The sequence below is a fragment of the Pagrus pagrus genome (genome assembly GCF_965226575.1).
Source record: "Pagrus pagrus genome assembly, chromosome: 1".
NCBI classification, from domain to species: Eukaryota; Metazoa; Chordata; class Actinopteri; order Spariformes; family Sparidae; genus Pagrus; species Pagrus pagrus.
In genome coordinates, this window is record NC_140185.1 from 15,918,743 (window position 1) to 15,944,018 (window position 25,276).

General features: G+C 40.7%; 1 protein-coding gene across 2 annotated transcripts in view; it reads right to left on the reverse strand.

Moving 5' to 3' along the window:
• mpped2a (metallophosphoesterase domain containing 2a) overlaps positions 1–19,501 on the reverse strand; it is a 70,912-nt gene extending 51,411 nt beyond the window's left edge. The window contains exons 1-3 of one of the 2 annotated variants that reach the window (XM_084364059.1): positions 19,052–19,501; positions 17,667–17,776; positions 16,359–16,643 (exon numbers count right to left, since the gene is read on the reverse strand). In XM_084364059.1, coding sequence (XP_084220185.1) covers positions 16,359–16,471 — 113 coding nt within the window. In that variant the 5' untranslated portion in view covers positions 16,472–16,643; positions 17,667–17,776; positions 19,052–19,501. The remainder of the gene's footprint in view (positions 1–16,358; positions 16,644–17,666; positions 17,777–19,051) is intronic. The other variant, XM_084364060.1, reaches the window with a different exon arrangement.
• Between the last annotated feature and the right edge of the window lie 5,775 nt (positions 19,502–25,276).

The window sequence follows — 25,276 nt, forward strand, 5'->3', positions numbered from 1 at the left end:
CCAGTGGCAAATTTCCCTTACTGTCTACCCCTGAACAGCATGGCTGCATCAAATTGACAAACTGTTTCTCCATATCACATAACTGTGTCTGTTGCCACTATCTCTAGCCTAACCACCATCTGTGATCAGGACCTGTCTGCAGCAGCTGCATACTTGCTGCATCCTGACTCCCTCCCCTAAGTGTTGCCTCAGCCTCTGCAAAACTGGAAGAATTGGATGCTGCGGGGAAAGAAGAGGCTGCTCAAGACCTGATTCTGACATGGTTTCAAACAGCTTTGCCTGAACACCCTCATTCATTTGAATTAACCTATTTCAACTCTTGCCATGAGCAATGGGACCTCATACAGCTAGGCACTGCTTTGGCAATCACATACATGCAAGCATAAATCTTGGTAAAAGACTTAATCTGAACACCATCACTCCAAACTTGCATTCTTATTGTCACTGTGATAACTTTCTAGAGCAATTAAATCCTTCTTCATATTATTAACCCCTGTACAGTGTTTTGGCATCGGATAAGCCTTCAAACTCATGGATTTGTAACTCAGATCGGACTTACAAGATGATATTTTATTGTTTCACCAGTACCTCAAGCAAGTTCTCTATCTAATCGCTTGAGTAAGCAGAAAATTTACAGTGTACACTATGGATGTCAATGATTAATCATTAATTGATTAACGCCAATAAGAAGCAAACCGATTAAAAATGTATTAACCGACAATCAGAGATTGGCTTAAATACATCAAGTATCTTGTTACAAATATTACAAAACAAAATTGCAGATATTTGATTATTAAATATATTAAAATGTGTGTTTTTAGTTTATCATTCAAGTAACTTGGTGTTTACTTCATCTGTGCAGGTTAATGCCTAATGTAGTCCCCTCTGATGCAGCATTGAACATACATCATGTCAAGGTGAAAACAGTTTTCTAGTGAAAAAACCGATAGTCTATTGTTAAGGCAGCTGACTATCAATTCAAGAAATTGCTTCCATCAATTAATATTTTAAAAGTAGTTTTCATTTAGAAAAGAGTACTGAAAATTGTCTATTCTGACGTCTATTCATTTGCGGTTTTTAATTTTTGTGATTGGGAGATTTGAAGACCACAGATTCAGTCATTTTTAACAAACATCAGTTGGAGCAAGGCTGGTAGAGTGTGTTGCCTTCAGTCTTCTTCTAGAAAACTTTGAATCTGGTCTGTTGCCTGTGGCTTGTATTTACTCTTCTGCAGCCTGCAGTCATTCTTTGGTAGTCACTGGTCCAATCCCACCTTTAAAGCTCTTTCACAGCTTCCACAGCTAAGATCTCAGCTTTGCTCTGTGACACTGGAGCATGGCGAGCAGACTCCATATCAAAACCACTGAACAAAATGAAAAACTAGCTACAGAGATAATGATATTTACTATTGACTGTGTTCGGTGAATAAGTCTCTGTTCCCCTATACATACACACATACACACATTAACTTAAGCCAGCAGAGCAGCACATACATTACAGTGTAGCTGGTGATTAGATTTGGTGCTCTGTGGTGCCTGGACGTCATGCAGCTTTACACGATTCGACAGTTCTCGTCATGGAGAAAGAACGAACGCACATGGGATGACAAAACACCCAACACACACACACACACACACACACACACACACACACACACACACACACACACACACACACACACACACACACACACACACACACACACACACACACACACACACACACACACACACACACACACACACACAGTAAATATACAGTATATGCACACACAAAAGCATGCATATTAAAACAAAGCCAGGAGAAAAACAACCTCCATCTCCTCCCTTTTCCTTTGAGATTTAATCCACCCTGAGAATGTAAGTAAATACCAGCAGCCCCTATCAATTAGAGCAGGCCTGGGCCAAGAAACCTTCATGATAGTGCTGCATAGGTACACACACACACACACACACACACACACACACACACACACACACACACACACACACACACACACACACACACACACACACACACACACACACACACACACACACACACACACACACACACACACACACACACACACACACACACACACACGAGAAAGAGGGCCTCTGTCTTTCCTGTTAACATATGACTGTATAACAATCCAGAGGTTCATTAGTAATGTATACAGGAGTTCAGGAGTTCAGCTGTGCAGCAGAGAGCCTCTGATCTATTGTAAACGGAGACAGTGAAAATGAAAAAGTCTTCTTGCGCTCTGGCAGCAGGTAAAAGAATAGTCTCCAGTGACGGACTGAGCTGTGTTAGCATGAGGGTTCGTGTTAACATGTCTGAGCTTCGGCGTGACATCAGAGGGAAGACTGTGGAGGGAAAAGAGTGGGGGAGAGGAGAAATGCTAATGCGCTCGAGGAGGGCAGGAGCACACTCTCAAATCCGCCATGACATTGGAGCTGACACAAAACCGAGGTCTGTGGCTGCACAAATATCTGCTGGATGAAGAAATGTCTGTGATCCTTCATAAAAACCTCAGTGCTTTCACTTCTCCTCACCTACGGCTGCAACATCACAGCAAAAAATTAACTTGAAGATATTTGCTCAAAACCATGATTGTTGATCACATTTATCCGTCTCCATTTTAGGATTATATTACTGCAATTCTGCAACTTAACATTCATTTTCACTTTTCATCATGAATTGCAGGATTTCTTGAGCCAACACCAGCCAGACTCTCCGTTTTAAATCTTGCGGTCATGCTCTGGTTGTGTAGTTAATTACAAAATTCACAGATGACACAAGATGTTCCACATCTGAGAACTAAAACAATTTTCCTCTATGAAAATCGAGCCAGTTTGTTCTTTTTCCCTTGCTTGCTCTCAAAAACTGCCAGGTTGCTCTTCGGTTGCTTTCACATCTAAGATTGCCTTTTATTCACACCACACAATGCCTCCGATTCAAAAGTTAATCTGAAAATTCAACAAGGACATTCATGTGAATTGATGAAACACTTGAATATCATTTTATGGCTTGATTATGAACATAAGAGCCTCCAGTTATATGATAAAAGAAAGCCCTGTAGTCTCCATAAACCACATAAAAAGCACATTTATAATATCAGTGCTAAGAAAAGATTGACAAGCTTGAGGTGATTTGCCCGAAAAATGCTTCTGTGTCAGAAAACTATACAAGTTAAATGTGAAACACAACTAAATCCTGCAAAACTGGATTGAACCCATGGACAGTTATTAGTTACGGTGTCAGCTGGAGGAAAATAACAGTGAGAGAAGTATAAATGAGAGTGGAAGAGACAGAAGTAGGAGGATGAAGGAGTGCTCCCTGATGTCTGGAGGAGGATATTCAATTTGACTGAGCACGCTTAGCTCTGTGGCCTTTTGGAAAAACACAAAAGTAAACGGGGTCAAAGTTCAGCCTGAGCTTGCTTCTTCAAACGTGACACTTCACTCACAGCAGATAAGAAGGTCGCCGCCTGTGTCGCTCTCTGGCTCGTCGAGCTCTTTAAGGAAGCCACATAATCGTTGTGATTGATTACAACACTTCCTAGAGATTTTTCTGAAAACCTCCTGAGTCTTCACGGCGTCCAAAACAGACCGAAGCGGTCTGCTGCACGGCCAAGAAACTGTCTAGCTAAAGAGCTCTTATCATACATAATAGTATTGGTTGCATTTAAACCCCACTATCCATCACTCTAAGAGATAACTTCATGTAAACCGCTAATGTATTAATAAGACCTGAACAAAGGAAAGAAAAATAAGCCATGTCTTTCCTCTTTGAGAGTTTAATAGTCCTGTCTCAACTATCTACATAACCTCACTGAGCTCTTATAGTTAAAACTTGTAAAGTTTTAAATGGCGTGTTTGCAGTGTGCTGATTTGAGCCCTTTAACATTTCTTTGTTTAGATTCTGTACAAAGAATGAAGCTTTTAAGTTTTTCAGTAAAAGAAATTTAAGAACAATTACTGGGGATTTTGATGACATTAAAACGAATTAAGATGATTTTTCACCAGAGAGAAAGAAAGAAAGGTTTGAATGTAAAACAAACATTAAACATTTCTCACTTTATTTGTATTGGAGGAGAATCCAGACTCAGTGCAGGCTCACATAGAGCCATGTATTTACATATTCTGCAATTAATTACTTAATATTAGTGCTGTTAATCTGACAGACTTGAGTATGATTGTTGCTTGGGAATGACATATTATGACAAAATAGTTTTAATCTATGGAAACTGTGTTACCCACCACTCCATTATACTGTACACAAGTGTGATAAATAATATATACAATGTGTATACTTAATATAACAGGTAGCTCTGCAGTACTTTGTATTCACTACATGGTCAAAAGTCTGTGAATAATCGATGAAAGAATCTAAGCACATGAACATTACACCCATATGTTATTCTGAGACAACGGGCATTAATATGCAGCTTTGACTATTCTGAGAGATGTTGAACCTGGCTGCAGGGATTTGCTCCCATTTAGCCACAACAGAATTAGTGAGATCAGCCTGGCTGGAGTTCTGTGTTCCAGTTCATCCCGAAGGTTTTGAGTGGATTGGTCAGAGCTCTGTGCAAACTAGTGAAGTTCTTCCACATCAGACTCGAAAACAATTTATTTATTTATTTTTTAATAAAAGTAAATGGAGCTGGCTTTGTGCATGGGGGGGCATCATCATGTTGAAACAAGAAAGGACATTTCTGGAAAGTTGGGAGCGTTATTTTCTAAAATATTATATATATAAATAATAAATATAATATGCTGTAGAATCAAGATTCCCCTTAACCGGAACAGAAAGAGTCTTGCTGAAATCATTACAAAACAGTTTGAGACCCAAAGTACGTCAACAGGGGGGTCCACGAAGCGTATAACTTCTTAACTAAGTATACTGCTACCCAAGTCCCGACAGGGTTAATGAGGTCAACGACCTCTGAGCTGCCCACTTGTCTCTGACAGAAACACATGTCAATCACGGTCCTCCATCCATTTTATACCTGCCTCCACCTGCTGCAGAGAGATTAGCCTCCAGCTCCTTTACCCACTCTCCTTCCTGCTCCTCCATTGTTATTAATGAAGTCGTCCTGATAATGATTTCTCATCAATAAGGCCACCAACAGCTACCTAAAACCTCCAGGGTCAAAGAGGAAACGTGGAGTATAATAGACTACTAATCAACTAAAGCTGCCCTGCCCATACATGACAAACAGGATCAAGACTCAAACATTCATCAGAAACACAACACTCGAATGAAACAGACTCAGGCAGAAATCTTTAGTGCGTGTGCAACTACAAAGACAAACAGAATTCAGTCATCGTAAGTTCACACAACACATGCAGCAGGTTTAATTATCCTCAAAACTCCATCATTTATTCCTTCTCATTTAGCAATGAAGCCAGTTTGCTGTTATGATCACATTTAATATTTGTTTTAAACTGATCTCAATTAAACTGTACTCTCAAAATGTGCAGGCCAGTCAACTTCTCACCATTAAATTGGATGAAGCAGGTCATAAAAATTAAAATAATTTCTGTGACTTTGAGTTCCTGAATTAAGTTTGCTTCTGGTAGCCCACTGTTACCACCCAAAATATGTTTTAATGCCAGTAACATCAATTAATCTATTAGTCAATTCACAGAACATTTATCAACAACAATTTTGACAATTGATGAATTGTTGACTTAATTAAAAAAAATTGAGAACACCAAATATTCTCTGGTTCTAGTTCCTCAAATGTGAGGACTTGCAGATTTCCTTGTTTTATTATACACATTTACATCTGTCACACGAAGATAGATGACTAAATACAGTAATTTTCTACTTTTTGACTTGTTTAATAGCCAAATATGACGCAGACAATTACAACTACTTTCTAGACAAAACAAAGCTTTGATGATCCGAAGTTAAATCACAGCAGCTGATTATGGACCTCTGCACTTTACCTTCTTGTTGAACTTCACAATAAAGACTTGTCAGAGAAAATTTGATGTTTGTTTGTCCACTATGCTGAGAGACTAGTGCATTTAAAAGCTAATCACATTTGAGACAAAATAGCTGCCATTTTTCCACTGCCCTCGCACTGTCTTTATTGCTCTTTCAGGAGAAACATCAAAACACAATGCTTCCCATTTCCTCTGTCTATAACCTCTGCATCAGCTCCCCTCCCCCTCCCATACACTCTCACACACACAGACACACACACACACACACACACAAACCCACCGCTCACTCATCCACGGTGCAATACCATTTCTCTGAGAGGAGCAGAGAGAGCGCCTCTCTTATCTTCTGCATTTCAGCTGTCTGCGCTAATTCAATAAACTTCAGAGGAACAAAATGAACACAGGAATAACGGAGAGGAGGGTGGTGGTGGAAGTGGAGGTGGGGGTGCACAAGGGAGCCGAGAAAGAGGCAAAGGTGGGAGACGAGAACAAGCAAACAAGAAAACCCAACAAGAAAACGGGGCAAAAGCACAAACAGAATCTCGATACAGAATGACAGGAATTCACAAGAGATAAATAAAAAGAAAGACGAGTACACTGTGAAAAAACATTCAAATGAGAATTGATTTTAAAGAATGCTGAATGATGGCCTCTTGCCTTGACGCCACCCCCGCCTCCCTCCCCTCTTTACTCCATTTGTTCAGGCAGGGTGCGTCCTCCTCATCCCTCCCATAATGGCAGAGTAAGGCACACAAAGCCTGCGTTGGAATATCAGCACCAGAGGAACCTTCCGGCACTGCGCTGGGAAATAAATTGCTTCTGCTAATGCCCCTTTCATTACGGCACAGCCCTTAATTGTGCTGCTGACAGTCCGCCTGGCTGCAGGGCTGATGGGAGGAACGCCGAGGAGACGGGTACGACGTGGCCCCCGGGGCCAAACACCAGCCAGCAGACTGCTTGGAGAATAAACTAGACGAGTGTTAACCTGGTGAAACAACACCGCTCACAATAGACAGGGTACACGTGACACACACGCAAAAAAAACATGCTTTATCTTAAGGCACTGCGTCAAGCAAAGGTTATCAGATGTGTCGTCTACAGTGGCATTCTAACGCTTTATGACATATTTTCTGTATCCAGGTATACCAACTATAGGTTGAGATAGACTGACTGTACTGAAGTAAAGCTTACAACAAATGTCTGGTCAGATTCATAATCTATTTCACACGTTCTTTGAATCAAAACTTTTTAACAATTTGGAACAACAGGAGCTTGTGTGAGAGACATCATTATGGGCTTATTTTGCTACATGAAAGAGTTTGTAGAGAAGCCTATTTATATATCTATATAGCTAAGCACTTATTTTTAAACACATGATGTTTAATAACTCAGGATATGTAAATCACCCGTGTGTCAAGTACTAAAATACCTGCATCATATCACTTATGCAGAGCCAAATACTGCTTGTACCCCTCAGAAACCAGTCTCTTAACAAAAAAAAAAGCAAAAGAAAGAAAAAGCAAATGATTCAATGTGAGTATTACACCTTTAAATTAAAACATAAAAGGTGCTGAAGCAGAAACAATAATAGAAGTCAAACAATGAAAACCTACGGAAAACCCTCCCTCATTTTAAGATCAATCTAAGTCCTTAAAGCAGCGTCAGATGGAAAGGTTTGCAGACTGTGATCACGGTCAGTTTTTAAGATGGAATTGATCCAACTGACATTGAGCTTGAACACAACTTCAACGCTGTTCTGCCTCTCTAATCACTCACAGGCAGATTAAATGTCTCCATTTCTGAAAGTTGGATGCATTCACCAATTTCTGGACATCTTACAGAACATAAAAAGTGTGTCTACTCTACAAGCTTCCATGAAATCAAATGACTGTTTCAATGAGTCACGTGTATTATAAACAAAACACTGATTACTGGTTAAGGCAAACTAAACACCAACTAAACTGCATAAATGGAGGACTTGTCAAGCTGACAAGTTGCAGGCTCGTACAGCTTTACCTCCGTTTCATGTCAAGCGGGAAGTGACATCATCAAGAGATCGTGCCCTGCGATGCCAGGCTCCAGGGCTCAGAGGCCAAAATCTCAAAGACATCAAAAGGGCTTCAATCTCAAAAACAGCAGACCTGTCCAATGTCAACTGTCACTTAACCCCCCACCACCGACAACAACTCCACCACCACCACCGTCCCGCCAGGCTCCAGCAGCAGGTCAGGGGTGGAGAGGGAACTTAATCAAGGGTTCTCCTGTTACAAAAGCCCCTCCACTTCTGCTGGCGAGCAGCGGCAGGCTGACAGAAACAAAAGGCCACGAAATGGGACTGGCTCTTTGTTCTCACGAGAGCTGAAGCCTGACTGCTGCTCCTCCACAAACTGTTTGGGAGGAAAACAGAAAAGGATTGGCAAGGTGTGAGGTAAACATGAGGCTGCAGCATAAATTGGAAGCATTTTTTTCCTATGTGCGACTGATTAATAATCATAGATTTCAACGGCTACTGAGGTGCTTTGTGTTTCGAAAAACTCTTATTGTGGCGCATCAATAGGCTGATAATCAGACTGAATTGCCATTTCATTTTCAGTTCATTATTCAATCCGACTGTGTGTTCACGTTAGCCGTTTCCGTTTGGTGAAGGGGGTTATCTTGCTCCGAGTAGGGTCTAATGCATCTGCCTCAGCATCCAGTACGACAGCAGTTGCTGGGCTAACTTAACTTCTGCTATGTTCCACCTAATAATCTGACTAGCACACTGACTTTCCAACAGAGTTGATCTCTTTGAATCAATGAAATAATGAAAATTTGGGTAGTAGGAATACACTTTATATATCAGGCAGTTAAATGATTGGCCAATAAAAAGGAAATTTATATTATAGGCTGTATTATAGGCTTTTACCCGATAAAATCATTTTAGACAATAAATAAAGCTATAAGTGACCCTTTCTTACTCTCAGACATGAATAAACTACAGGTTATAACATTCTTTTTAATATATATATATATATATATAAAATGTGAAATTATCAGTTATCTCATTGGTATCTGTCGCAAGAAGCAGGTAATTATCGATTATCATATCAGCTGAAAAAAATAATCCACACAGTGCATCCCTAATGGGTTTGAATCAAGGTCTGGAATCAGGCTGCAGCAGAGAAACCTCACGCAAAGTATCTGTGGGAAATAAGAGCAACAAGCAGCACAGAAAAAGAGCCTGATCAAAGAAAGGTTAGAAAACTAAATCCTGAACATGTTTTAGTTCATAAAAGTGGATCATCATCTGGAGAAGCTTTGGTTTTAAACCAGATGACCACAAACAAGAACAAACACGGGATAGAGTTTACCTTCAGGTTGTAGCTGCACCACAAACAAATGAAATATTGTTACAACAACAGTGAAAACCCTTCCACTTTTAGCTGCTGCTCCCTTGGGAAACAGTGCATTAAAAGAGTAAAAACAAATGTTTGAGCTCAAACATTAAATTCAGTACTTATGTTTCTCAAGACAAATAAGTGTTATTTATGGTTGTGATGACAATATTTAGCAGAATGAGAAAATAAGCGGAAGCAATTGAAAACACAGCAGAGCTTCATCCGTTCCAAAGGACTGGTTCAGCAGCAAAACATGAAGCACACACTGATCCACTTGAAAAGGAGGAACATTTAGTTTTTCTGTTTGTGTTTCTATCTGAGATCTATTAGCTGCAACGAACGCTGGAGGAGATGAAGGTGAAAAAACATTGTTGACACTTCAGATGTGTAAAACGGTAAATTAGACAACAACAAGCAGTTTTGAAATCTATTCAGTTTGAAAGTCACATTTTCCTCAATTAAATTGCCAATTATCTGAACATTTTCATGTTCAAAGCAACCCCCGCTGCTGAAGGGTTTGAGTAAACAAGGTTTAACTTGTTTATCCACAACATGCTACAAGAAAAGACACACAGGGTCCTTTCTTGGACAGTCCATTTGGTGTTGAAAATGGAGTCACATGAGCAGTACAGCTACTATTACTAACGCAGAGATGGAAATGTCCTGTTTAATTATCATCTGACCACCTCGACTAGCCTACTGTGTCATGTGACTCAACATGCTGAGCATCCCCTCTTCTCCAAATACACAAACTCATTAATGGACACTGCAAAAAAAATGTTGATTTTCACTGTGTACATATTAAACAGCACCAGCTGTGAAACTGGGCTGCGTCTCTCACTGTGCACAACCACATCCTATAAAAATCATAATTCCAAACTATTTCCTCGACCACATTTACAGCACTGTTCCACTGTACAAAGAAAAGGAAATCCGGCACATGAAAAATTCTCAAGGAGTTCATTAATAAAAACCAGGACGGCGTTAAAATGAATGTGTGAAGGCCGTGTTCTGTGCCGTTTCTTCACCAGCTCGTGTCAGAATATCCACGTGTATGGATGCAGGCGGCAGCGTCATTAAATGATTCATACTTACGAGCTTCTCAATTATTCAGAGGGCGGGAATAATTAACAAGGCATCTGGAGGAGAAGGAGTTGGCTAAATGTGGAATATTTTTTGGGGCATGCAGGGAGGTTTAAAGAATTTCCATTTCACAGCACTGAAATGAATGTGTCGAGTGCAGGTGTCTTGGAGAGAAGATGTTTTATGAAAAGTAAACAACTTCCTAAAAAGGAAAAATGGAGAAGATTATTTTAACACTGAATGTTCTCCAAAAACTCAGCATGTTTTCAGGATCCAGCATCTCCCAGGTGTTTGCTTCTATGTCATGGAAACTACCCAATTCTGATTGGCTGCCGTGTGTCCACACTGTTCAAGTCAAGAACTTTTACACCGTTATAAATCAGGTAACCACAACAACAGTACTGCTGCTACTATTATTTCATTAGATTTAAATCATAATGTTGCTACTTGTATTTTACTTTAGGCAAAGATATTATGCGGTTATTTACACACGGATGCAGAAATGTGGCTTATTTTGTTTGTTCTGTCGAAAATATTTCTATATTCCTAAAAGTTATTTTTAATTTTGTCCTGGTATCAGTACCTGATACTGAACTTCCTTAAAATGTCACAGCTCTGATAGAAACATCAAATTTAGATCCCACAGTCACTTCATTAGCACAGCATATCTGCATGTTTCCTAAAGGCAGATGTAGCTTGTAACAACACCTTGTGGAAAAAAACCCAGAATTGAACTTTAGACGTTTCAAATCTTAAAAATCTGAAGTACAAAAACAAGGCTGATGGCAGAAGCAGGCAGACTGCGAAACTAAAAAGAACAGAATGCTGCGACAGCTCTGAACTCAGCAGAGTACCACTTTAGACGCTATTTAGAAAAACAACTTGGTGGACTAGATTTTTCTTTCCAGTTTGTCTCCCATCACTGACCATGGCAGCATCGGGGAAGTCGGCTTTCTCCACCCACTCTGAGCTGTTGGCTTGTATTGTGCACACATCCGGTAGAAATTAAATAAATTAACACTCAAAAGGCGTTAATGGCGTAATGCAGTTAAGCCAGCGAGAGAGAAATGCCAACACATCTGCGATCGAGATCAACCACACACAACATCATCCCCTCACAATCTAATGTGGTGCACTTCATTAACTCCATATACTTAAGGTTTGGATCACTTTTCTCCCTCCACCGCTTCATGCAGCCATTTTCTTCTGTTACAGAAACAACTGAGGTAAGTACGAAGTCTCCTACACGCTTCGAACATTATGATTTTAACCACTATCTGAACAGCTAAAATGTTTACTTAACAATTTTCAAAAGATTTACATTGAAACTGTCAATTAATACATAATAAATTGTCAACATTTATTACAACTGATTGTTATTTAAGTCTTTCTAGCCTCTCAGTTTCTGGTTTTCTATGTTTTGTATCCTTACAAATGTAATATCCTTCAGGTTTGGACTGTCGGCAGAACAAAAACAACCTGAAGTTGTCACCGTGGGTTATGACAAACTGTGATTTTCACAATGTCATTACATTTTTAAAAGGCTCAATTGAAAAGAAACAAGCGAGATGTTAACTTAAAAGGAAAATAATTATCGGTTGCAGCCCAAGGATTTAATTCTAAGAAGAAATCAGAAATGATTTTCAGAATCTCTGAGAATACAGCCCCAGGAAATTGAATGCTCAGAGCAATTAAGTTCAACTCTGTATCACAAAATATTGTGGATGATTTACTGCTAAGCTTTTTGAGTCCAATCGCAGGATATGAAAAATGTAAGACTTCTTGTGTTGTTAAATTCAAGACATTTTCAGACTATTTAAGGCCTCACAAAAATCGTACACCACCCCCAGCTCTCCGGTCCTTTTAGTTTCAACTCTCTGTCAGTTTGTCTTTCTGCATCTGTGAGTCGGGCCTTCCCGCAGTCTGGCCCAGATCCTGCTCAAATTGGATTTGAAGCCATTAGTGTCCCAACTCGAAGCATATGTTCCAAGTTGCTGAGCATTTCATTTCACGAGACGACGATGAGGGGGCTGAGGGAAGAACGAAAAAAAAAGAACACGCAGACGGCGCAGAAAAATAAACCAGACACAAACATGGCTGGACTGAGTCTGTCGCTCACTTACAGACAGAGAGAAAGAGACGTCTCATCATGCTCCGAAGAAAGCCCACTTTGACTTCAGGGTCACGTTCCTGAGCATTAGCCTGTAACTGCCCCTCTGTGTGTGTGTGTGTGTCTGTGTGTGCGAGTGTGTACATGCTCTACATGCATGTTTTCATATGTGGTTCAGAGAGCAATACCTTTAACACCACACAAAAGGCGCTGCTGTACTCCATCACAGAAATCTAAATATTCTGTCTAGAGGGGGGAAAAAACATTAGGGCAGGGATTGAATTTCAAAAGGCAGGCAACCCTCTCACTTGAGATTTTCTTTTTCTTCCTCTCTTTGCTCTCAGAGAAGCAACAACTTTATTTATGTCCAAATACTGTGGATGCTGTGAGTGAGAACCCCCAAGCAAGTCGGATCATTATCTCTCAAATCTAAACAAGCCTTTACTTTCCCAGAACAGAGCGCGTATTCTATAAGCACTAAAACATAGCGGGGGGATGGGCTTATAGGAGAGTGTGTGTGTGTGTGTGTGTGTGTGTGTGTGTGTGTGTGTGTGTGAGTGTGTGTGAGAGAGAGAGAGAGAGAGAGATCCCGGGGTTCCTAGTCTGAGTTTAAGAATGGCAGGGTAAAACACTGCAGGCTCTGTGGAAGCCAGGAAACAGCCTAATGTATTTATCCAAACACATATCTACTGAGAGGCCCCGTGGCTTCAACACATCCCCTTCCTACAAGGGCTTCACCTCCAAAAACTACCACAGTGAAAATGGATAAAGCAGCAGGACTGTACAACATGGTCAACATATGATTGTGCTGAGTATTTAGATAAACAGTGTGAATATTTGTTACACATTTTGGGAGCATTAACGGATCTTCTGCACCTTAAACGTACTGCCACCGTTTTGTTTTTCATTGCTGTGTTTCTCAGACCAGCAGGAGCTACATCTTGTTTTCACTCCTGCCTTCTGGATCTTAATACATCCTTTTTTTAAATAAATACCCCTAATAAACAGCTAGCTTTTTATGAGGAAAACATTATCAACAATCTGTTCTTGTTTTCTGCCGTCTGAAATAAAACTCAACTGTTTTCAGAATCGATCTACTTTTACGACTTTCAGGATTTTCCTCTTAAACATTTTCCCCCACTGCTTGTTTCTCCATCTTCCTATAAAGGAGGTTTTATCTTTTTTATCTTTGCTTATGGTCAACTGGTGCAACACTGCAGAATAAAAGGCTGGATGAACCACACCAAGACCTTCCAGATAAATGAAAAGAAAACCTGTCAACTTCATCATAGAAGCAGAAAATAACAAAAAATAAGGAGTGAAATTTGAAAATTGAACCTTTCAGTGTTCATTCTGTCATGCCATAAAGCCTGCAAATATTGTTTGTACCATCTATTATTTGCCTCGCCGAACAGAAAAACTTCAGGAAGCCTCTTCAAACATCAAACTAGAAACCGTTGTGGTGAGTCCTGTGCTGTCTGGCATGTGTTAACCTTGATTCATATTGAAGCGTTTGGCCTGATTTATTGCCGTCTTTGTCAACCATTAAAATGGACTGACGTAACACAAACTGCGAGGTGACCTCGTCTCCTTTTCCACATTCATCGACGCTCGTTGTGCTGGCAGCCCTGCTCTCGGCTGAGGAATCCCAAAACAACACAGTGGCACAATAACGTGAACACTGCCAGCACTGGGAGGAAGGTAAGCGTACCACTGCGCCGTTTATACCATTCCATCATTTGAACATCTCCCCGAAAAAATCATGTTTACAAGAACATGATTATTCAGAAAGAATGGTGGGAATTTGGGTTTTTAAGGTAAACAAAATAAAAACAACTCGTTTGCCAGATGTTGTTGCTGTCTGAAGTGAGGGGGTGCGGCTGGTTAACCAGCTCTTCAGTCTGCAGGGATCTGCTGCACAAATCTTCCTCTAGCTCCAATTAATGTTTGTCTAAAATTTCTCCTTTATGATGTTTATGCATCTGTATGATCTCCATGTCTCATGCAAAATAAACTCATGCTCAACCATGCCGACAAACAATGGCTCAATACGATGCAGACTCCACTTCACTTCCACCTCAACGAAACACGATGATCTGAGCAAACGTGCAACCTGACCGCCACCGTTCAGGACGAAGAACTAAGTGAAAAGGCTGCACAGCGTCTCCTTGCTGATGTCCATTAATGCCAATTAAAACAACAGAACTCCTCTCATGAATCTGCTTACTTCAACTTCATTCTTGTCAAACTTTACAGTTAAATCAATTATGCAAGAAGAGATGCAGTAGCTCAACTTATGTTACTCCTTTCAGATAAAAGGATCAAAGGGCAAAAAATGTTTTAAACTGCTGCTGTATTATTGGAAGAGTGTTTCAGGATCTCCAAAGCAACTGATGGAGAGCAGTTTCAATAAAGAATTGGTTGTTTAACAGAGAATTCATTGTCTTTTTTTGCATCTATTTTAACCTGACTTGGGCAATCTGAGGATTTTTCTCTTTCCAACATGGAAAATAAGCTTTGAACTTTGTGTGTCTTTACCCTCAACAACTTAATTATAGGTCAGGTTTTGAGGATTGCAGTGTTGTATTTACATAACTTTCTAATCTGTCTATAACAAAGACTACAATAGCACTCGTGTAGTTAGTGCATGGTGTTTGTAAAGGCTCTTTCTTTCTCACATTAATGCCCTTTCATTGTATTTGCAGTGATTTTCTAAAACTTCTAAAGTCAATGAAATGTTTATCATAACGGTAAAATATGTAATTTTGTTCATATTTGTTGCACCCTTGTGATAGAGAATGTGCCGCAGAAAAATTGAGGAGGCAGTAGGAATGTGTGTCGGCTATGCTAGAAAAATTAACTGTGCATCTAAAAACAACTAATTGAAACTACAACTGCCCACAAAAGTATAAAGTTCAATCCAATAGCAAAATAAAGCTTTAATTACTTTCTGTCCCTGCTGCAGGTTAACTTTCTACACAACTCTCTAAGAAACCACAACCAACTTTCACTCACAAACCTTCTCTAAAAGCTCTTAAGAGCATCCAAACATGCAGCTCTGTGTTAATATCTGTCCACAGATGAAACACACAGTGCTCTGATGAGAGTGTGTGTGGCGAGGGCTGACGGGTCACAGCGCTCTGACCCACTAATGAGAGGCAGAGAGAAACCACATCAGACAAGAGCAATGCTAAGTAACTGGTCCGATAAATAAATAAAGAGAGCACCCTAATGCAGACAAAGTGTTCATGCACCGCAATGACAACATGGCACAAATGATAAGGGTCTCAAAGAGCGACCGCAAGGAACAGCGGCGAGCCATCCGCGATTGCACGACAAGCAGAAAAAACTCCTGAGTCAGAAAAGCTTCAACTCAAAATTGTGTCAGCTAGAGAAACTGAAAAATGCAGTGAAAATGCAGCGTGATTCACCTGCCGCACTCATTGCAAACTTTAAAAGTAATATTTAATTTCCTCAAATGTTACACAGTGCAGTTTTGGACTCTCAAAGTTTGTTCTCACCGGCCACCGTACACTCTGAGTCTGAGCCAATTAAATCAAAGTATAAACAAAGACTCTGCATCAAACAGTATCCTGATTGGCTTCTTGTTGCATGTGTTGTTCCTTTTTTTCCCAGTCTGGCTTATTAATTCTTCTGAAATTGTTAAAAACTTTACCAAAAAAACAGCGAAACATAAAATATTAAATAAAATGGTCATAAAATAAATATGTCAAAAACATTCTCAATTCTGACTTTAGCTTATTAGCTCATGGCAGGTGATCCACAGTGTGTGAGTGTGTGTGTGTGTGTGTGTGTGTGTGTGTGTGTGTGTGTGTGTGCACTTACATGTGGACATGAGGAGGTTGGAAGCGGCTCTGGTTGATGTTGTAGTGTGTGAAGGCCTGTGTGGGGTTGGAGCTGTACTCGTCCACCGTAATGGTCACTTTGCCATGAGCCATCCTTCCGCCGTTTGGACATGAGACGCCGTTCGTTCACCGGGATTCAGCAGTGAGCCGTGCAGCGGTCATCCTTCAGAGCCGCTCAAGAAGCCTAGGAAGTCCCCCAGCAGCAGCAGCAGCAGGAGCAGCAGCAGCGACCCAGCCGACCAACTCGACCACGACACACTGCAGTCTGCACCGACAGGAGCAAAGAGACACACACACTCACACATCAGCTGCTTTAAACAGGACCACAAGGCATGCAGCAGCTTCTGAATACACTGGCAGAAAGGTTGTTTACATAAGAATAAACTCGGTGAATAAATGCATGAACACTTTTACTGATTAAAAAATAAAATGCCCAACAAAACAGGAGGCTTGAAGAGCTAAAAAAAAAAAAAAACTTCTGGGGTGAAGCGGTGGAAAGACACAAACATGAAGTAAGGAGGTAATCTTTTTCTATCCAGTTATAATCACAATGTTCCTACAGACTTCTTGTTTAGTCTCACAGAATCAGAATTGCTTTTTGCTGCGTCACAGTTTGATTTTGGAGGAAATACATTTCTGAAACTGCTCATTAAACCACTCTTCATCAAACCCCACTTAGAAATATGCAGTGAGGCAACTTAAACGCAATTAACAGATTTATTCAACCTTTTCAAACAATATGGCATTTCATTAAGAGAATAAAAAATACCTTGAAAGACTAAACACTGGACTGTTAAGGCGACAATTTACAATCTGGACGGCACGTTTTTAATTGCTGTTCTGCTGCTCATCATAACCAAGTTGGTTTTAATGCAAACTAATGTCTTCAAATGTAACAATCACCACAGGCATGGCCTCTGAGGCATTAGCCTGTTGAAATTAAACCAAGCAAAAAAAAAAAAAAAAAAAGCTGCAGGTGGTGATAATTAAAATGTTGCAAAGCTTTGTGTTGCAAGCAATTCTTCACAACGCACGCTCAAAACAGGTCTGACAATTACCCATGAAACACACACAAATAAAGCAAAGTTCTGCTTTTTTTCTTCCAGGAGCAATAAATCAGCCAACTGAGCTGCTTTAACATATAAACATAACTGTACAATAAAGACTAATAAGGTTAAAAAAGAAAGAAAAAAAACACACACACACTTTCACATCTTAAATTCTGGAAGAAAAATCAGCTACAACGCTGCACAACAAGTGTGGTTTTGCATCTCCAGAGCTCACTCACCGGGCTTCGCTGTGCGTCTCCTTGCACCCTGAGCTTCCCTCCTGTCTGACCTCCCTGACTGATAGTAAAGTGGCCACTGTGGGCTTGACAGGCTTTTTATACCAGACCTCCTGATGCAGCCAGGAGCACAAGAGGAAAGAAGGAGAGGGAGAAAAAAAAATGCCCTCAATTTAACAAGTCTGTCATCTTTTTGGAGGGTAATCAGCAGCTCCGGTGTTCACTTGATGGTTAAATCCTGTGATGCAGTGGTGAGTTTAAAAAAATATATATAGGCTGTGACCTCCAGTTGTTGAATCTTAAAGCAAACAACCTCCCAATTGAAAGTAAAAACCTGTCCTATTTCACAAAAGCATTGATCTATGCTTTCTGGGTCAGCTGGATGCTATTTCCTATGATATGTGCTATTAATTCAAGTCAGAAAGATTTATGCCAGTGACTCCATCGCTGCAAATAACACAACTGCCTTTATACTGCAAAGTTAAAATTGCATTACTCCAACTCCAGTGAATCCTCGCTGCTCAGATCTCCATGGGCCTTCAAAAAAAATAAAAAAAATAATAATTGTACTTGAGTTAAAAGCTGCCCTGTCAGATGCCCTGCACACACTTCAGCTCAGCAATCATTTCTCCCAAGAACAAAAAAAAAACTAAAAACCTAAAAGTACCACTGCTGCTGCTTCTCGGAAAATGTGCTCTCTATTTTGCAAATGTAGGCCGAAAAACTAAGGACGGGATTGTGTGCAGCATGCCTCACGGTCCTCCTCGCAGTGTGCAGCGTGTGTGTGAGTGTGTGTGTTACTGTGTGTGTCGGGCTGCTGAAACTCGCCTTGCTCGCCTGTCTGTCTCTACCTTGTGGCTACAGTAGCAGCAACTAGCTTAGCCTGCTAAAACCTGCCCTGGCAGTGGATTTTTTATTATGCAGGCTGTAGCTTCGCACTGAGCTGCTTCCCTGTAACGGCGGTGCACACACACATTGTCAGTGCGGTCGGTGGATACACACACTGAGCCCTGATACACACCGTGTAGCTAACTTCACGAGTAGAAATCACCCCGGTGAGCAGAGGGGGTAAAGGCGAATAATAAATTGACCCTTTCTGATACCATGCATATACACGATGTGTGTGCTATGCGCCGCTTGCAGAAATGTACACAAAAAGAAAAGGTCCGTGTGATCGTGAACTCTGCTCCTGGAATAATAAAAAACACCCAAAGGTGGCCAGTGTCACGGCACCGCCGCGCTAACCTCTTGCTCGTCCTCGTAAATGACAAGCCACCTTTTAACCGACGGCTTTGTGTCAAGAATTTCTTTTTTTTCCTCCCCGTCTCCCCTCTCTCCCCCCTCCCTCCCTCTTCGGTTCTCAAAGCAAAGCGGAAATGTTGCTCTACCTTCGTCGTGTGGGGCTTTTTGTGCGTTTTTTATCTGGCCGGAGAAAGAGTGTCGGGTCGGGGTCGCCCTCTACGCGGCGGTGGTGGCGGCGGCGGCAGCGGCGGCGGCAGCAGCAGCAGCAGCGGAGGGACGCGGGTCCATGCGGCAGCAACAGGGGAGCGGGCAGGTTCGTGAGCGGCCGTCCGGGGGTTGCGGCAGTCTGGGCGGTTAGGGCAGAACCTTCGACCCGGCGGGACCTCGGCTGGCTCCTGTGGAAAGAAACCAGACAAGAGAGCGAGGGGGAGAGACCCGAAGAGGAGGGCGAGAGACACTGACAGACAACAGGGAGAGAGAGGGAGAGAGAGAGCGGACTCGGTGTGACGGAGGGGGAGCCGGAGTGCAGTGAGTCGGAGCTGCCACTGGGGTCAGAGAGCAGAGAGAGCAGGAGCGAGCACAACCCCCCGCCACCTCGCGTGCGCGCGCCCTCACCGGCGGGCACACGCGCGGAGCGGCGCGGGAGGGATGGGGGGGAGGGGAGGGGAGGGGGGAGGAGTCCCGCTCCGCTGAATGCCGTGCTGCATTCACTTGCCATCGGACATGACACATCTGTGGTCAGATACACTGAACGCACAGAAGCGACTTGGACCAAAATGATGCCAGAGCTGCTGATTACACATTTTAATTTTTGATGGAATAAAGGCACCATGATTAAATCAAGGGGGGAAAAAAAGACCTGGATGAAAAGTTACACATTTAATGAAAAGTGCATTTGAATTAATTTTGGCAGGTAAAAAATATTCTTAATTCTGACTTTAGACTAATAGTTTATTAGCTCATGGCAGGTGATCCACTGTGTGTGTGTGGTGTGTGTATGTGTGTGTGCACTTACATGTGGACATGAGGAGGCTGAAAGTGTCTCTGGTTGATGTAGTAGTGCGTGAAGGCTTGTGTGGGGTTGGAGCTGTACTCGTCCAACGTGATGGTCACTTTTCCACGAGCCATCCTTCTGCTGTTTGGACATTATTTTCTAATATTACACTTTCATTAAGTATACTATTGCTTGTAATATTACGCTTTCGTTAAGGGTTTCTAAGCTTACTGCTTTTATAAGGGGTTAATACGTTATAACTAATAACAAAATATTTGTTTTATTTAAAGGTGTAATTTGTTATATATTTGTAATATGGCCAAAATTCAAAGGTAGCTCCAAAAACATAACTGGCAGCATATCTTCAGAGTAACCGACAACTGCTAATCTTGTCTGCTAGCTATCCTTGGTTGTAGAAAGCTGTAAGCTCATCGGCTTATGGCTTCCTTTTTTATGTTTTAAGCTAAAATTTTCACATATCTCACAAATTGCTCCTTTATGCTGCTGGACTGTGGATTTCTTTGTGAGGGACTCGCAACTTCCAGACAGTCCAAAGGATGTGACTGTACTCACATTCTCGAGTGTCTCGTCTCAGTGCCTCGCTCTGCTCCAAGAGCAACAGTTGCTAATATTCATTTAGTAATGGAGTCCATTAACATTAACTTACGACCAGCTTCAAGCACAACACATAAGTTACACAGAGCCCCTTTAATGGTTAATCAATTTTTGAAAGTGACCCAAAATTACCTGGGATACATGTTAGTCAATTATGTCAGAATGATAACGTGCAATTCAATTGTCACATATTTTCTCTTTCAACAAATAAATATTAGCCTACCAATACTGCAGCCTTCATAAAGAGTTTATAAGTAATCAATGCCTAATAACTTATATTGATTGATAAAACCTCAATAAATCAATTTCAGTGATGACCCCAAGATGAGCCAGCCTTATTGCAAACAAGGGAGCTGTCACATATTTTCATTTTCAATAAATCAATAGCACCACTGTGAATTTATGAAGCCAAACTGAGTTGTCATGTTTTCTTTTTTCATTGTAATGAATGGTTTTATTGTTTAATGAGTGATTTACTAATGTTTATAGATTAGTTATAAGCTACTAATACGAATGTGTTAGTTGTCTGGTTTCTTAAAAAAAGATGACTTACCACAGATTTTTTTTTTAACTAAATCATCCCTTTAGTAGATCAAAACTACTTTCTCAGTGGACTGCTCTTTCTTATTGTTCCTTCTGAATCACATTTACAACTGTAGTTGACAAATTACAGTAAATCGCCTTCATGATTAATAAAGATATATAATTGCAGATGACTTATTAACATTACTAGAGGATGATGAACACCAGCCAAGGGGATTTTTCACAAGATGGCAGCCTAAAGGCTCTCTTATTAATGGCTTAATGCTGATCTAAAAGGCATTAGTAAATGTTTAAATAATTAAGCCATTAGTTACAATTTATAAACCCTCCATGAAGAGTGCTTTAACATCTTCAACTCACCTTATTTGAACTTTCTTTTCTTTCAAAAAATAAAGAAAGGGGGGGAAGAGTGAGGTTTGAGTTCTTAAATTAGATAACAACCCTCTGGCAAGCCCTTCAGCATCCACCCATCTGATTACTTTTATCATCTTGGAAACACATAGAACAGAAACAGCTCTAAATTGACTGATTTTTTTGTCTTTGTGTGTCCCCTGTTGGCCCTGTAGAAAGCTGTAACTGATTTAGAGGTTTTTTTTCAGGCTGTGAGACTTCATGACATAGCATAATAAGAAGGTTATCGATTATATCCCATGAAATATTATGCAGTATTCAATAATTTGGCTGCTTCACCTTGAACTTGAAGCATTCACCGCCCAATTTGTAAACCAGCACGAGTGCTAAACTAATCAATTTTCTTGGCCGCGATGGAAATAAAATCCTAACACAATAGATGCATTTTTTAAAATGGTCTTATTGAAATATTTGGGGCATCTGAACACCACAGACTGCTCACAGGTTATTTGAGCATCAGCTAACATACAAGTCCCCATACTGACATGCTGTACATTAATTCATTGCAAATGTCGACCTGGAATATTTCTTCATAAGATCACAGATGTGTGGGGAAATGGTGCCAGAGTGTTGAAGGTGTTGTAAAACCTCTGATTAGAAGACAGCATGGCCCCTTTGGGTTCACAAGTAAACAATACTAATGAGTACCTGTGGGAGCCCTTCACACAACCTGAAATGGGGCAGCACAGTTTACAAACTGGGGAAAACCCTGCAACTTGGATGACTGGGTGTAAAAACAGCATCCTGATCATCGGGGTTTAACATGTTGATCATCAATTCACTTAATTATGGATGAAGTCTGGGAAAAGGTTGGCCCTGATTTCAACTCGCAAGTGCTGCAATGTATCATACTTGCTCAAATGAACATACTTACTCAAACCCATCATATAATGGTTCAGTCTTTTCTAAATGTTTCTCAGAGTGCTGCCTTTCTATTTATCAGTTTGAGGTTCATATAGAAATTATGCTCACAACACTGCAGCTAAAAAAGTTTCAAGTCACTCGTGAAATTGTGTCTCACTTTACTCGTTTTCAGATCTTTCCTCTGTCTTTAAACCTTTCAACTTTTGATTTGTTGTGGTGGAAAAATTATTGTAATGCTTATTCGTACCTTTGACCAGTCAGTTGGTGGGTCACACTTAAATATCTCAAAAACAACTGGATTGATTGATGTGAAATTTTGTACTGAAGTTCATTGTCTCCAGTTTTACTCTCATGTCTTTTTTTTGGGTTTGATGAAAGTTCTCCACATTTTGCAGATATTCATGGTCACAAGATGATGAATCCTGATGACTTTGTGAATTGCTGACTTTTCATTGAGCATCACCAGCAGGTTAAAGTTTTCACTTAAGTCTCAAAATCTATTAGATGGATTGGTACAAATTTTGGTAGACATTATCACTTAGCATCAGATGAAAGTTAACTCTGTTTATTAGCTCATACACACAGGCTGGGTTGTCTTCACTCTGCTGTAATCCTTTAATCCTGTGAAACCTTTTTACTGAATGTTACTAAGTGTGACCTTCACTGATAAACAATACAAATTAGTTTGCTCCCAAAATGGCCACAGAGCATTTTGGAGTTACACAAAATAACTTATAATAAAAGACTATAAAAGAATATTGGTGTTTTATGCATTATACAAACTTACGTATGAGAATTTAGCACATCCATATCCCCTCCTCGAGTGTCCACAGAATAAATGTTACTGATAGATTCAACTCAAACGATGTGAACATCAAGTAACAATTGGGACAAATTGTTTTGATGCGATTTGTCTTTAAATATGTACGTTTATGTATAGTAAGTTCATGTTGACACTATTGAACTGGATTGTATAAAATATGATAAAACTGATACATTCAAATAATGTTCTCTATTTCTTCAGATCTTATCGGTATAATATTTGTTCATATCATCGATTTAGAAAACACAATTGTATTACAATAATCATTTCCATTTTTCTGCAGGATATTTTTCTGCTGAAGGACGATGAATGATAATGTTGAATTGCTGCCCATCACTGACTTCAGCAATGATTCAAATCAGTCAGGGGAAAAAAGGAAGAAAGAATTAATTTGTCAGTGCCAAGGCTATACCTTTTAATACACTGATGGGATTTTTGATGAGAAAAGGCTGCGTGGGACGGTCCATAATGGACTCATCTGAGGGGCTCTGCCACATTTACATGTCTGCCAGTCGAGGCAGAGCTGGCTTTTTCTAATTTTACTGACATGCTTCAATTTCCCGGGCCCATCAGCACGCTCCCCACTGCCACAACAGCCCTGCGAATCATTTCCATTTGACTTTTCTCTTATCTGCGCAAAAAAAGCATTTCCATCTACTAGCCAGCGGGTGTTAATGTGAAAGCGGGGTCTGAATTTTATGTGGCGAGGCCACATTTAAACATTTGACCAGCGTTTGTTCTCCTGGCTGCATATAGAAAACTGATGATAGATAGGGGACCAAATGTCACGGAAGAAATGGCTTTTGCCATGAATGTTTTATTCAGCCCCGTGTCGCCGCGATCACATTTATACAATAGAAAATGTAAATGTTATGCAGAGTGTTTAAAAAAAACACTATATTTTTTATGACCTTCTATAAAAGAGGGTAAAATGACTTTCCATCCAAATAAGGCAGAAATGAAACACATATTTAATGGGAGTGGGAAATAGGAGTGTGAGCTCTTTCAGCAGACAGAGGGTGATATTCACTTAACCTGCTGGCCGAGGCGGTTCAGCAGCTCTAACCTGCACAGATTTATGCCTGTCTGTGGCGATGCCTGTCTTCCCTGCCCGCCATGTGGATAAATAAAATGGAGGCCTGTCTGTCTGAGAGGCCCATCCACAGACAGGCAGGAGTTTTTCAAATGTTAATGTGATTCAGATTTATGGGAGGCAGATAGATGGTTGCTGAGGGTATGGCGGGCTAGATACTGTTTATGTCATTGAAATGCACACAGACAAAAATGTTTGCCCCTGAGCCTCAGCAGCACTCTGAAGACCGAGCTGCCGCCGGCTTCCAGGCGTGTGTATAGAAATGAACAGAAAATTGAACACAATCTCTAGATTCAAGGAGTTTTCTCTCTTTTTCCCCATTTTTTCCCCATTTTTTTTTTTTTGCTCAGCTTGGTTGTTATCAGCTTAAAAAAAAAAAATCAAAGCTTTATACAAGTTAATTTTATTAGCACACAAAGTGCTTTTGTCCAGTGGAGCCTGAAGAGAAAGAGAAAGCAGGAGAGAAGAAAGGCGAGGAGAGAGCACACTGGCATGAAAGCCAAGTGTATTAATTCTCCTCCCATTCTCCTGCTGTGTTGTGATAGACTGAGTAATATGCAGGCTCACTTTCTATGCCAAAGGCTAGATGAAGGCTCACAGAGGACTCTCTGAGTCAGTCTCTCTCTGCCTCGACTCTTTCTTTCCAGCCCTTTAAACTTTAGCGGCGTTAAACTGTAAAAATAAAACAATCCTTTAAATTCCCCCTGAGATCCAGATTTACCCGCAACCATCCAACACAATCTGCCTGCCTCCGCTTCCTCTCTCTCTCTCTCTCTGCATGTGTGTGAGGCAGTCAATACAGTATAAATTAGTAGAACACTGAACCTCGCTGGCCTCCATGTGGAGTGACTGTGTATTAAATCACGTTAATTGATTAGCTGAAGTTCAGAGGAGGACAACACCGGATTGCACTCAGTACTTGGTGGCTCTGCTGAAGTGGCTCCTGCTCGTTTCAGGTGACGACCTGAACACCTACACTCGCAATTAATCCTCTGGCGACTTTTTATCGCTGTGTGTGGCAACTTTCT